Below are 15,289 nucleotides of genomic sequence, written 5' to 3'. Positions count from 1 at the left end.
TATCAGCAGAGTTATTTTCCTTTCTCACGTGAAAATAAGCCCTTTGCAGTTACTCTGTGATCTCAGCCCAATTTATCACAGAGCCGCTCCTAAAATGTGCGTTTCCCACTCAGAGCCGTGCCGGCACCGCATGGCACCGAGGATCACCAGACCTTTATTCAAACCTTTCCTACCTCTTCCCTACACCCTTAACAAGGAATTCTAATGCATATATAGGCTGTGTATAATTATAGCTCCAAAATATTTCTTTCAAGTCTAGTAATTGAGACATGCTAATTATTAATATTTATTCAAGAGATCTGTTTCTTTAAAACAGTAACACAAAGTACTTTCATTAGATACAAATAATGTGAGGGTGGCACAACTGGCCATACAGCTGGTTTGAACAGTATTTAATGTTGTGCTGTTAGAAAAGATTCCAGAATTACCTGTAATCTCTTTCCACCTCCTGGGAGATTATGGCTGCTTGTATAATCTCATTATTTCAATCACATCTTCGTGAATAAAACCGAAGCAAGGTAAGATAAGAGCGGTTAAAAAAAATAGAAGGAGATAATTTGTTTACTATATCTTATATAATTGTACTTGTTAAGAGTGGAAACTGCAGACTTTCATTGGATCTGTCAATTTTAAAAGGACTCTAATTTCTGAGTTAGCAGTCATAAAATAAGAAATCACATAATATACAACACATTCTATTGTATTGAGTGTCTTGCAAATCTAACCTTCCAGCTTTTGAACAGCTGGCTTTTACTGCCAGAGATCTTCTGAGGCCGTTGCACAGCAAATATACAAATACAAAATCTCTGTGTTGCCTTTACATTAATTAATCCCCAACTCATCAACCATTCACTGCCAGAAAACATATTAAAAAAATTGAGCTAATAAATCAAGTTAGCGGTCACAGCGAAATAGTGACTGCTCTTTTGGTGTTAAATTTTGTTCTAGTACACATTATATATGTACAGTCACTTGAGCTCCTTTCCTTCGCCCTCCAGACTATTCTGAACGCAGATTCCATTCATTCCTTTCTCTCCTGATAATTGAGGCTGTTTCCTCAGATGCTTTTCCCCTGTCCTACAAATACCGATCCTTCCCAGCACAGCGCAAACTGGAAAGGACAAAATGTCAACGTGGGTAAGTCCCTATTCTAACATCAGGAGACGATAAACCATGATAAATAAAATACTTGGCACATGTTTGAGCTGGAAATTGGTACTGCTGGTTCATCCTGTAATCTGGATTTATTCCTCAGCTAAGGGCACGAAGTGATCTGTGTTTTCTAAAACGACATTGAGGGTCCTGCAAAGCGCTCCACGGTCGTGCAGTAAATTATTCTCAGCTGTAGGTAACTTCACTAATTAACATCATAACTCTACCTGTGAACAGTCTTGTTGCAGGTAGTTAAGCAGCAACAATTAGCTGTAAATCTGCAGCAAAAGAAACTCACCGGGAGAGGGTGTCTCGCAAGTGTCAGCTTCAGGGACTTCAACGTTTTGCTTTGCCTGACTGTGTAAATGCTTGAACACTTCAGACAGCCCAGGGTTCCTACTTTAGGTTGCTTTGATATGAAACCAGCATGGTTTTTATCTTGAGAGAGCTGCACCTAGCAAAAATGAGGGAAGAGTTTTAGAGAAATGCTTTCCCACAAGGCTGAATCTTGAGCCAAAGGCAGCCACTGAGGTTTACATCTCAGATCTGTCGCTTCAATCCCTCCTAAATCCTGCTAATCATGATTCTTAAAAACAGAGTGGTGGGGAAGCTCCTTCAGCGCTGCGCCCACTCTGTGCTCGCCCAGCTAAACCCGACACACGCTTGGGCCGAGTCCAAAACCCTCCCACCTCTTCCTCTGGCTTTTCTTATGAATATGGCAGCAATAAAACACACATCTGAGCATCCTACTTCCACAGTATGTTGTTGTCACATTCTTCACCTTTAAAGAATTCCAACATATGTTTCTCTAAATGTTTTTTCTCTATTTATTCTACGAAGTTCCCAGAATAAACTTAAATTATTGATTCTGACAGTTTTCCGTTGGTTTGGGCATTTCACTTGGGCGATTCCCCAAGCTTTGTGGGAGCAAACTCAGCTCGGAGCAGCTGTCTCATTGCGAGAATGATTGGTTTCAGTTGTAGAATACTGAGGTCCTTCGGGTTTATTTAATTTTTTAAAAAACTTACTCTCTAAACTGAAAAAAAAATTAAGGCGCGCTGTATGCCATGGGACCTTGCTCTGCAAATGGCTTGTTTCTGGGCATCCTCCCCTTCCTTGGTTTGCCCTTCGGTACGTCTGAAGTGGACGAAAGCGTAGAGCTAAAAGTCCTTTGCAGCAAATTGTATTGGCGGCATAATGGGCTGAGTTAAAGCATCATTTACACTGACGGATTTAACAGCTTCCTTCCAGTCTTAATAAATGTAAGGTTGAATCAAATGTCAGACAACTGAAGCAGCAGTGGTACAAACAGCAACAGCCCTGTCACTCCCCGGTGGAGGAGGCTTTGCTGGTTGCTCCGCAGTGGCAGCGGCCACTGTTTGTGAGAGTAAAAAGAAAAAACAGTTAAAAAAAAAAAAATCCAAGAAAGAGATTTGTGGCCAAATTTTGGCTGGAAAGGCCAGGAAAAGGGTCACTGCATCAAGGAAAAAACAAGTTCTCCTCCTAGCCCACCATAACCTGGATTTCGACTTTATTTTTCATAGTGGCCTCAGTGTTGTGCCTTGAAATGACTGCTCTTGGGAGAGGAAGAAGAATTGTTTAGGGCATTTCTGAGTCATTTTGGGTTTATACCGCGCACTTTGGCTGAATTATATATTCTACATATCTGATATCCTTTACAAAAGTTCTCTGTACTTCTTGCTTATTAATGAGGTTCCTTCTCTGGTAGTGGAGTGACATTTTTTTAAATGAAATTTGAGTTCAGTGAGTCAAAAGAACTTTCTGATAAAGCTGCAAATATCATCAGCTTCTTGTCAAGATGGTCCAATTTTGCCTTTTTTGTGAGAAAGAAGAGTACGCTTACATTGATCCGTTCTGTACAGAATGGTAACAATAAGTGACAAAATAATTAATCATAATTCAGATGTTTGTACCTGGACAAAGAAAACTGTGGATGGGAATCACGCATGACCTCTTCTGAGATAAACAGCTGATAATTATTTTAAGGTCTTTATTGCATCTAGAATGGTTTCAAATATATATTGAGTTTCAAATAGCTTTATAACTTCTGCTTAGCAAAACCTGTGGTTAGGCAATTCCTCATCTGGGCTTGCAGTTCAAAAACCTCAGGCAACCTGTGCCGTTTAACACTAAACAAGTGAAACCGAGCTAATTATTTTAATAGGCAAATTCTCAGTTGACTGTGGGGCAATATAGGGGCTGAAATACACGAAATAATTAATACCTTTCCAGAAAGAATGAGTTCTGGTTGTAATTTCAGGCTGTAGTTTTTGGGCTGCGATAAGCATTTTTTCTCTTCCCTCGTGGGTTTCTCTCATTTCCCCCACAAACCCGCCCCCCACTCCAGTCCTGTACAACCGGCCATAGTAAAACACAGGAACTATTGTCTCCGGTAATTCTTAGGTTCTGCCCCAAAGCAGAATGCATTTGTGTGGACAAATCCTTCCTGAGCATCTTCATCTAATTTTTAATAACAGGAAATATTGCCTCTTGTTTAAGTATTTCCTAACTTGGTCAACTTCCATAGTTTTCTGTCTGATTTTCCTACTTAAAGGAGAGTCGGTGAGTTCCACCTCCCCTACACCATGGATTTAGGGAGGTGCAGAGCCGCCCGGCTGCATCAGCGCATCCCTGCCTGCTCCCGTCTTCCCAATTCATCTAATCCAGCACCAGAAACTCCGTGTTTGCGTTCTCCCGTGGTACAGATCTCCCTCCATCATTTCCACGCCACGTTGCGTGCGCGGTGTGGAGCGCTTCTTCCTTCCCTCCGCCTCATTTTCCTTCCCCACCTCGTTTCCCGGGCAACGGCGTTGTCTCCTCCCGCCCCGTGACCCTCACGCGTGTCGCGGGAAATGGAGTATTCGCCTTGAGTCGCGCTCGCGCTTGGAATGAGTCCGAGGAGGAGGTTTGGGGTTTTTTCGGGCCCGTGCCGCTGGCTCCTCCAGCTCCCAGGCAGCTCTGGCCACGCTCCCGTGATGCTTCGCGCTGGAGTTTGGCAGAGTTGCTATGGCAACCCTGCCTGCGGCCGGCAGCACCAGCCGGCACCCAGCGCAGGTTGGTGTCCCGGGGGTGGCTCTCGGGGTGGCAGGGACCGTGGGCCAGACTCGAGGGTGTTTTGCAAACCGAGTATGGGGGCTTTCCCCATCGTTCACCCCATCGTTCACCCCCGTGGCTGCTCCGGCACCCTGGGGAGAAGCAGCGAAAGGTGCCCTGAGCATCCCGCTCGGAGCTGTGGGGGCAAGGAGGGATCGGGGATGGGTCGGCTGCTCCGGAGGGTGACGGCAGCGGGACCCCAGTGCAGGGCAGCGCCGTGGGGCAGGGGGCAGTGCGACGGGTGGGCCCCCGGGGAGCCTCGGTGGCGGTCCGGCAGGGCGCTGCTGGGGGCGCAGCTGGTGCCGAGGTCACGCAGCGGGATGTGGTGACAAGCGGGCGGCTGCCTGGGACAGCCAGAAGTCCCTTCTCTGCAGCCAGTTGAATTTTCCACCTCGCTCTTACTGAAAAGAAGTATAGCTGTAGGTAAATTGCATTGCTCTGAAGTTCTGTGAAGAGTCAGGGGAAAAAAAATCAGCTTCCTGTAGGGCTGTACAAAACGAAGCTGTGCTTTACCGGAAACCTGGCAAAGCTCCGAAGTGAGAGCGTAGACCAGTGTCTGGGATTCTGTTCAGATCCTCATCCCCAAGTGCAGCGGCGGAGCTGCATGGGAGCAGCAGCCTCTAGCCGTGAGCACCGAGAGCTGCAGCCGCCGCCGCGGGCTGCCGGGGAGGCTCTGCACCGCCCGCCTCTTGCCGCCAGCCTCCCCGCACCCTCGGAGTAGCTGGCTAAAAACGTCCGGGGTGGCGAATACCAACGCTGGTATAACTTACACACACCTGGCGTTGCTGTCGTAGATTTGGAAGGGGATTCAGCAAATAAAGGTGGCTCCTGCCGGCCTGCATTACCGTGGGCGCTCCACGCAGGCTGTGCCTCGGAGGGCACAGCGAGCAGATGGTGGGGTGCTGGGGCTGCCCCCGCAGCTGGGAATCCTCCCTGGGGATTTTAAATCCTAACTTTCAAGCTAAAGAAGCGGCCAGATGCGGTGATGGTACCTTGATGCTCCCATTTGGCAGGGTAGTGAGGAGACCTCCCTTCACGGCAATGAACCGCTCAAAGGTCATGGCCAGCGTCGGGGTGGGTGCACGTAGCTGTAGCTCAGCTCTTCTGCTCCCCCAGCAAAGGGAGGACAGATGTGAGCCAGTGATGTACAGCTCTGTGTCCTGCAAACCCAGGACACAGCCCTTGGCAAATATTGGCAAGAGCTTCCCTCTCTGGGGGCTGCAGCACCCAAACTTAGCACCCAAACTTAGCAGCTGTGGTGCATCTTGTGTTTGCATTGCAGAAAAACCATCATCTGCAGCAGGCTGCGACTCCATCGTACCGAGGGACAGATCCTGGCCTTGGTGTCCTTAAACCAAGATGCTCCCAGGTGGGTGGCACAGCCAGGGGACTCCAGCTGCCCTCACAGACAATGCCATCCCCAAAACGCCTACTTCAAGAGTTGGCAACGTGGTGGTCCTCACGTTCCTCCCTCTCCTTGAGGTCAATGGAGGAGGGACCTGCGTTTGACAGCCGAAGGGGGAGAGACCAGCCAGGAACCTGCTCTCTGGCCCCTCTCCTTCCAGCACAGCCCGGCAGGAACCTCCGCGGGTCCGAGCTCACAATGCCATACCCGGGCAGGTCCCCCAGCCCTGCCCGTGCTGCCCGCAGCCCCACGGTAAGGAGACACGTGGGACATGCACTACACAACACGGCAGCGTTTTGGGGAGGAAGGCTCATCGTGGACACAGAAATACTTTTTTTAGCAATGATATCCCCCAAATAGCTGTTGAATGACCGTTTCCCACAGCTACGTGGAGAACCGAGGATGAACACTAGCTGTATTTTCTTAGATATGATTTCTAGCTATTATTCCCTAGCAACGACCCGAAGCAGTTTCCTTTCCCAAGCTCCGTGCTCTCCCTCGCGCTGGGCTCCCTGGCACCCCTGGCGCAGCAGGAACAGGAGCTCAACTCGCACCCAACAAGGGAGAGAGGCAGGAAAATCACCGGTCACAGCACCGACCAGCGGATCAGGACAGAAGGGGGAGCCCAGGAGACAAAATCGGAGGGCGTCCCACCCCACGGTGCTCCAGCCAAGCTCTCAATGTTGATGGCACTCACAGAATCTTGCTTTTTGCTTCTACAGCCACTTTTTGGTGTTTATTTATGGCTTATAGGAGACCAGTCTCACCTCCGAGTCCGTGCCGGCATTCCTGCTGTGCCGAGCAGCCGTTCCATAGGCAGTACCCAGAAATTGCCACCGTGCTGCCCTCCACTGTTGTCCTCTCTGTATTGATGGGCTAAACCAGCTTCTTCTCCCGCCTCTTCCCCTGCGCTGATCCTTTCCCTCCAGACCTCCGACACCCGAATCACCCTCCCGCTATGCCCGTCATCCCCGCCTGGTCTTTGTGCTTAAAAACCTACTTCGCTTCAGAAGCCCCTTCCTTGGCAGCTATCTTGACTGACGAGCTTGTCTTGCCCTGGGCAAGTCCGCAAGCTCCTGGTAGAGAGAAACGTGATTTTTGACCCCTTCTTACAAGGCACCTGCAGGAGGGATATCTGCAAAGTAAAGGAGCCTGAGCTGTGTTTACCGCCGGGTGTACGAGGTGTCCCAGCTTCTGGTGCTCCCTGGGGACACCGGCCAACTCTCTGACCTGCTCCGTCTCGTGAATGCTTTCCAATGTCCTGAGATACTTCCTAGCCAACAATTTGCTAATTTGCCTAAACAACTGCTCCTGCCCCATGCAGAGCCGGCAGCAGGGCGGCCGCGGGCAGGAGCCTGGCAGAGATCCGGCTGGACGGAGGAGGAGCTGCCTCTCCCTGTGCTCCCCGAGACCTCTGGCAGGCGCAGAGACCGATGCCCGTCACAGACCCAACCTCCTGAGACTTATTTAACATTTCCTAACAGGCCAGGCTATTCTGCAAGCCAATTTTCAGATAGCGCTGGTTGGTACTTCAGTATTTTTAGATACCTTCTGTTTGTTGTATCTCTGGTTTACCCCTCGAAATCCAGACGTCAATTACCGACTCGGATGCATATTAAAACATAGCTCACAAATAGACTGTTCTGTTCGTATCTGCCTTGTAATTTCTCTCTAATTTATTGCTGACCATAATTTGTTTTCCCCTCCAGCCACAAAAAACATGCCCGTTGTAAAATACCCCAGGGCTCGAGAGGCTCTCTGGTGTGAATGGGACAGGAAAGCACAGAAATGTGGATTAAGACACACGGTCTATGCCGTGAATGGGGATCGGTATACTGGAGAATGGCTGGACAACTTGAAACATGGTAAGATAGATCATTTTGAGAAGAAGTACCGATTTATATGCCTTTACGAAAGTTCCTAGGTGCAGGGAGCAGCCAGCAGTTGTAACTGCTCCTGGAAGACCAATCGTTCATGTACGACTACATTTGTATATGTGTGTATTTTATATATGTCATGCAAAAATCTGCTCAAGCACATTGCTAGTGGGCAACTTAAAGAGCTTTTGCATGCACTTAGGGGCAATTACCTGAAATATCTAGATTATAGATGTTTAAAAAAAATCTCCTACAAACACAGCGAACTGCAGTCAGGGATGTGCCCTGGCTGCAGCAAAGCCCCAAGCACAGCAGGGCTGCTGGCGCACTGCTGGCATTGAAAAGCACTTGGCTTCAGGAATATTAATTTATCTTCAAGCTGTGGCGGGTGCTGCAGGATACAGAGCAGGGGAAGGAGACCCAGACCGAGCCCTGAGCAGCCGGAGCAGGACAGGCTTGTTTACAAGCAGCAAACCGAGGTTTGGAAAGATTTAAGCACATTCAGCAAAGGCCACACAGGAAGCTCCTGATCAAGATTAACGATGCATCCAATTTGGGAAACTAAACTGAATCCCAGACATAACCCTGCCTCGGTGCAGGGAGCCCTGTAAACCCTTCTCCTAAAAACCGCAATGGTCTCCCCATCGTTCCTCTTGTTTGTCAAACAGGTAAAGGAACCCAGGTATGGAAACGCACCGGAGCTATTTACAGCGGTGACTGGAAGTTTGGGAAGCGGGATGGCTACGGCTCGTACAGCATTCCTGACCCTGTAACCAAGGAATACAAGAGGGTGTACACAGGCTGGTGGAAAAATGACAAAAAATGCGTAAGTGAGATTTCCTGCACCTGCCAGAGGTGAAGCAGGGCTCCCCAAAACATGGGAAGAGTTGGGTGTACACGTGCGAAAAGATCACTTAAAATACCGATTTTTCAAATACCGAGGCTGAATTGAAGGGGCTTAGGGAAACAAACACGTGGAACAGGAAAATTAAATCAAGAGCAAAGGCTGTGGTGTTTAAGCCCTCTCTCCCTGCCCTCCCCAGCCTCGCTGCTCCTGGCGTTGCATCTCCAGGTCGGATGCTGCAGGAGCTGCACCGCGTCCCACAGCCGGCAATAGGGAAGCAGCAGCGAGACTCTGGGCAGAAGCCACAGCAACAAACATTCCCCTAGGCATGGGCTCTCTTTAAATCTTAATTTGAACTTGCAGAAAGCCCAGGAAGCTTCAAGAGTAAAAAGCCATAATTTATAAAAAGCCAAGTGTGGCCAAGAATGTTCCGTCACCCACCATGTCCCCTCTGGAGAGGGACCCATCCCACCCATCCGCTGGTGACCGGGCTACAGCCCCGACCCCCCACCAGCGATCGCTGCTCAGACTCACCTGCAGCAGGACAAGAGGTTTCGTACCCGAGGTCTTAATCCTCCCACCCATCGCTTTCATTCCTCTCATCCTTGAAGCAGTTGCACGAACCTGTATTATAAGCGCCGCAGGAAAATGTGCCTTCTTCTGGGAGTTTTACAGCATATTAGACAAATAACAGAGTTCTTTTGGAAATTAAGCCTGTCACATAAATCACTGTTTTTTTCTAAAGGAAACATAATGAGGAAGTCATCTGGTAAAAATGACTGCAATCCTATGTGCAAAATCCTGGCAGGAATGTTTTCTGATCTGCCAATGGAAACCTTGTGTTCGCCTTTGGGTCTCCTCTTAAATTACATTAATAGCCTCATACACTCTAATTGGCGTGTGGCTCTATGGCTCCACTCGCTTGGAGGCAGCTTCCCCTCCTGTTCTTTGAGGAGATATTTTGGATGACTGAGTTTTGCTGAAAGATTTATCATGACATCCAAATATTACTAGGAGATTTTTTCTTCTTCTGCAAAATTCTCCCCCTTACATCCACGCAGTTTAATATAATTAATGCTCAGCAAAATCAGTTATTTTCATAACTGATTTTATTTTCTGTTCAGAGATAAATCAGCACTTTACTCCTATGGGAAAACTCATTTGTAATATGTAAATATTTCTTAGTGGTATCACTCCCTGGTACAGGGGCTACCTCTGGACTTAATGACAACCACACATGTAAGACAAACAGCTCCTGAGGTCCCTGGCAAAACCATTTCTTGGTTAAGCATCACGTAAGAGACTTCTGGTCTGCCCCAGCGCAAGGGAAGGAGTTGCCCAGCCTGGGACACGCTGGGCTGTGTGAACCGTGGGCAGGGTTAAAAGGACCAAGTCCTCATGTTGATAGACATGAAATCCCCACATTGAGAGACAGGTCTTTTTAGTGCTGCCTATCCCCAGGCAGGTTTATATACTAGTAAAACTCGCTTTTAGCTAAATATTAGTGGCAATGATGCCAATAATAACACACTGAGATATAAACCTGAGGTTTTGTCATGGGAATAAAAGCATTTGCCAAAAACAACCCTATACCGCTGTCTCTCATTTCCTTCAACACAAGAACGGCGGCTGGGCTGGGCTGCCAGCTGCCACGTGGAAGAGTGCTAAGCAAAGGAGTAGCGTATCATGAAAACAATGTCCCCAAATTGAACACCGACCCCTTCCAACACAGAGGCTCCTAACCAGCCATCTCTGTGCTGCCTGCAGGGCTACGGGATGACGTTTTACCCCGGCGGGGAGCACTACGAGGGCGAGTGGAGCGGCGGGCAGCGGAGCGGCTGGGGACGGATGTGCTACCAGGACGGATCCATCTACGAGGGGCAGTGGCTGGAGGACCAGCCCGGTGGGCTGGGGATGCTGCGGCTGCGTAAGTACCGCCCGCCCGCACCCCGGCCCTCTGCCTGCCCCCTTCAAGGTATTCGGTGTCGCGCTGCCCTCCAAATAACTCTGCCGTCCAGGTTTCTGGATGCTACATCGCACCTCCCGCAGCCTTGCACCAGGGTTGCGGCTGCTCCCCTGTGTCGTCCCTCCCCTCCCGGTCTGGGCTGGAGGCGGCACAAGGCCCAGCGTTGTGCTGCTCAAGCCAAAACGCATGCAAGCTGATTTTTGCTGTGATTTACATTTAAATGACTGGGATGGTTAGGGTTAGAGATAATACACTGCTGGCTCAGAGAAGAGCAAATCTCTCTTTTCAAGCCAGGCACTTTGCCAGACGTGCTTTCTAACTGCTGCATACCAAAGAGGAGTCCAGTTTCCAGCACAGAAATAAAATAGAGAAGTTTTCTTTTTGAGTTCACTCCATCCCCTCTCTTACTTCCGACACTGGCTCGGGTTGAGTGAACACAGGGGTTTCATTAGTACACAATCCCTTCCCAGAAATAACAGCGAGGACATGATGAATTTGGAATGATGGGGGCAATCTCATCATACAAATAGAAATTTGGAATGTTTTTCCCCTTATTTTGCTTGAAGCGTAACACATTTTTCCCCAAAGCAAAGAACCCAAATCCTTTGCAGTACAAGGCACTCCATTCCAGGAACATTTGAAGAAATTTTATCTCCATATTATTATTCATCTATTCTTTTTGAAAGTGATCTCAAGGCTGGTAGTTAGCTAAGCAAAGCAGCTAGGAGGAACAAGCGTGACCTTCGCTGCGCATCACACACGACTGCGCGCTCTCTGATAACTGTAAAGCCACTTTGAACCGATGACTTGTCCTGATTAAATCAGCACCCACTTCCAGGGGTAACTCCTTCCACTGATCTGCTTTGCTCCCACCAAAGTCACCCTCGGCGTTATAAACTGTCCGTCTCTCGGGGACGAGCCGTGGCTGACGCACCATTTCAGAGCCTGGTTGCCTCCAGCGTAGCCTGCGACTGACCGCGAGCTGGATTCCTTTCGGTTAAAATTAGCCAGAGCAATTATTTCATGCCCACAAGCTGAAAGCATTCAGCTCAGCCGCTGGAAGCGTGCCCACGTGCCGGCAGCTTTGCGATGGGGAAAGAAAAGGAGTTCTTCAGCGGAGGTCACGGTGAGCTGCAGCTCGAGATTAAATTGCTTGTAGTGGCAGCGTGCCCGGTGAGGGCGAGCTCGGCTGGAGCACCGCGCCGACGCGCCGCCTCCGCTACAGCCTGTTGCCGAACAGCTTTGAAACCAGGGCATTGCACACCTGTGGAGATTTCGGGTGTGAGCAATGCAGCCTCTCAAATACTCTGGGAGGAGAGGGGATGGGAGCAGCCGAGTGCTGCAGGGCAGCCAGGGGGCTCGATGGCCCCTCCACCACCTTTTCGGTGGTTTCTGAGCTGTCGATGGCTGGGGAGCAGGGCAGGTCGGTGATGCAGATGAACACACCGCCAGCAAGCTGAAGATAACCACAGCCACGGCTCCGACCCGTACAGCAGACCTGCCCGAAGAGCCCGGCAGCCGCGCTCCCCACAAGCATTTTTGGTTTTTCCCTCATCTCACGGCGCTCTGGCGGTCCCCAGCTCCGTGCAGGGTGCCCTGGTTTTTCGGCTACCTCTTGCCACAAAGAACGGCACAATTCGGATGAGACCCAAAGATATTTCCACTAAGTAACTCGGTCAGAAACCCCCATGTTTTTTGGCTGAGGAGCGCTGTGTGTAGGAAGAGCGGACAGCAGAGGGACTCTCCTGGTGACAGGAGGGTGGCCTAGGTGTATCCCAGCCCCAGTATCACCGCGGGTGTGACGTCCCTTCTCAACCAGCGTCCCTGGTCCCTGCTCTCATCCCCTTGCAGCTCTGCTTTCCCTGTTCGTGATTCACAGAATCACAGAATGTGGTTCCTGGGTGGCAGCACAGAGCCCAGAAAAACCTCTCTTGACTTGCAGAAAAACGCCAGGAGATGCGGCACAGCTGGAAAAACAGTCTGTAACTGATTGTCTGAACTGTTCAGACACTCACAGCAATTCTTGCTCTGTAACTCATTGAGGAAAAACATAACTGCAAGTATTATTTGAAATCAAGATTATTTTGACTGGATAACGATCAGTGCTGCTGTTCCTTGCCCAGACAAGCAAACCTCTTCGAGCCAGAAATCCCGCGTGATTTGTTGCAGTGACAAATCCGAAACTTGTGCCCTATAATTTTTCACGTTGTGAGGAGTGACTCAGCTACTAGTCTTACCCTGAGCTCACTCACTCCACATATCAGCAAAAAATTAATATCACCAGGAGAACAAAGCAGGCGACTTCAGTTCTTGTGCCAAGCGGGCAGGCGTGGGCTCCTTCCGCAGCCTTTGCTCCCCGTGGCACAGCAAAGCGAGCGCGGTGAAAGCAAAACGACACGCTGCGCTGCAGCTCCCTCGGAATTACTCAGAGGAGCCCAGGAGATGATTTTCTCTTCTGTCGGTTTGCCGTTTGTCGCCCCTTAATGAAACGGAGCGAATTTCATGGTCTGTTCATGTATTTAATTGCAGCAAATGAAAATCGGTACGAAGGAAACTGGAAAGATGGAAAGAAGCACGGCCCAGGGAAATTTTTCTACTTGGATAAGGGACAGTTGTTTGAAGGCATCTGGGCAGCAGATATACCAAAATGTGGAATTCTGATTGACTTTGGCAGAGACGAAGCTCCTGCCCCTACTCAGTATCCAATCCCGAAGGTAATTGCTTGGAAATTTCATTTTTGCTAGTGATGTTTGCATTCACCAGCGCTCGGGGCAGCTCTCCAGGTAGCGTTTCACTCTCCAAGCGATTACCCCTGGGGGGTTCCCAGCTCAGGAGGCAGGAGCTCAGAGGCCTTTGGCCAGCGGTGTCCTAAACGGCCCCGCAGGGACAAACGTCCCGTCCAGCCACCGCTGGAGCCTCCCACTCACCTACATCTGAAAAAATGCTGTTCTCGTGCACCAAAACTGCTTAGAGACCTGAAGCAGCACAAAGGAAACGGGGACAATAGAGGCAGAGACAATAGTGGGATTTGCGTCAAAACCAAATGATTTCACCGAGCCGAACTGCTAAAGCTGACCGGACCTTACCGACACCCGGGCAGCTGCAGCGCTGGTATCAGATATTTCCCTTACCCGGGCACCCCGAGCCAGGGCCTCGTCCGTGCCCAGTGGGGTAGGGGGCCGTGCGGAGCACACGGGGTGTCTGAGGGGTGACAGGCTCTGCTCCCCTTGTCCCACAAAGGTGACACAAGCTGCAGAGAAAGAGCCAGTCCCCATCCGCCAAAGACTCTGTGAGCTGCAGGACGGGGCACACAGACCCCCGGGCCGCCAGCCTGGCACGTGCCGGGTCATTCCCATTGCTTTGGCACAGAAACTGGGGGACGGGAGAGCCTGCCCCCACCTCCGCGCCTTCGGAGGAGCACAGGGGACACAGCTGGCCGAGCGCCTCAGCTTGGATCCCAGTAGTCTCCGTGCATGAAACACAACGGAATCGCATTTCCAAGGGACGGTTACTGCAGGACACATGCGGGGAAGCTCCTCTTTGCTTAGAGCCGAGCAGAACCGCGCGGGGCCACCGCACCGCGTTACCCAGTGGCAGCGGGAACGGCGTGGCCCCGCGGCAGCTGAGGCCGCCTGCCGTCCTCTGCTCCGGGGATGGGCTCGTTGCAAACGATATTGGGCACGTGCAGCTACCGACAGACACAGCGCAGATGCATCTCTGCTTCCCTGCATCACTCAAATCTGGTTTCTACAGCAAGGGCCCTTTGAGCACGGAGATTTTTGATGAGCCAGTTAATCCTGTAAGTACTAGGCACACCCACAGCAGCGCAGAATAATAAACACCAAATACTCACCAGGGCAAAACAATCTCGATTTTGCAAAGAGCGAAAGGAGCAGCACTTCTGTAGTTAAAAATATTTACCTTACAAGGCTTGTCAAAGGTCAGCCCAGAACGGCCTCTTCAACAACCCAGCCCTGGGATGAATTGCCATCTCACTAAAGCAGAATGTTCAAGTCTGTGGCTGTTTATTTAACTCCCTAAAGACCAAGTTATGAGCCAATTTTCTTCTGCTCTGTGAGCAAAAAGAAAGCACCAGCTTTCACTGTCATTATTGCGCTTTCCATCAGAAGAGATTTATTGATCTCAGAATATGAAGTAATAGATAAAAGGAGGAAAATTGACTTCAGATTTTCATAAACCTTTTGCCAAATTCCTGTCGCGAGCAGCCATTGGACTAAAGTCAGCTTTTGCCTGGCAAGGGGCTAGTGGTGAGGATCTGAGCTTCTGCGCGGGGGAAGCATCACTGCGTGTCTTCATTAGCAGATACAAGGAACAAACCGTGGGGATGCACAGGACGGAAAATGGCTGAAAACTAGACAGCGATTGTCAGCGGCTTTGAGAGAATCCAGTGTGGGTGATGGGGTTGTGTCGAGGCAGAATTCGAACATAACTGCAGAGATGGGGAGAGACACAACATGCAGGATTTGGGGTACTTGCTGTTATTATTGGAGCCAAGGCTTTGAAAGCGTAACAAAGTAAGCAAGCGGATTGGATGTTTTCTGCCTGGGAGAACACCACCCGTTCCACCCAGAGCTATTTCAAGGAGATGAAGTGATGTTCAATGTGCTAATAAAATTAGGAAAGTGTAGCAAGGTTTCTAAAAGAGTAATTGAAAGGCTGCAATATAAACTAACGTCCTGATACACGGGAGACTCTCTGTTAACGCTGGAGTAATCGCGTCTATAAACCGTAAGCTTCTTCAATTACACTGCATAATGGATTTGCGTTCTTTATATTTAGATTGAACTGGCTGATCCAGATGGTGTTTTAGCAGAGGCCCAGGCGATGTTTGATGACAGCCAAGATGAATAACCGGATGCTGAAGAGAAAAAAAGATGCGAGATAAGAGCACGATCCTGGGTTACTTATTC

At 49.7% G+C, this 15,289-nt stretch overlaps 1 protein-coding gene across 1 annotated transcript; it reads left to right on the top strand.

Annotated features, from left to right (window-relative positions):
* The first annotated feature begins 7,391 nt into the window (after window positions 1-7,391).
* On the top strand, window positions 7,392-15,230 carry MORN3 (MORN repeat containing 3). Its single transcript, XM_065646783.1, has 5 exons — window positions 7,392-7,536; window positions 8,217-8,374; window positions 10,160-10,319; window positions 12,888-13,072; window positions 15,159-15,230. The coding sequence occupies exons 1-5, from the start codon at window positions 7,392-7,394 to the stop codon at window positions 15,228-15,230; spliced, it is 720 nt and encodes a 239-aa protein (XP_065502855.1).
* Window positions 15,231-15,289: the final 59 nt, after the last annotated feature.

This window comes from Caloenas nicobarica, chromosome 16 (assembly GCF_036013445.1).
Source record: "Caloenas nicobarica isolate bCalNic1 chromosome 16, bCalNic1.hap1, whole genome shotgun sequence".
NCBI classification, from domain to species: domain Eukaryota; kingdom Metazoa; phylum Chordata; class Aves; order Columbiformes; family Columbidae; genus Caloenas; species Caloenas nicobarica.
The sequence above is the reverse complement of the archived record's forward strand: the minus strand, read 5'-3'. Positions and strand labels throughout refer to the sequence as shown.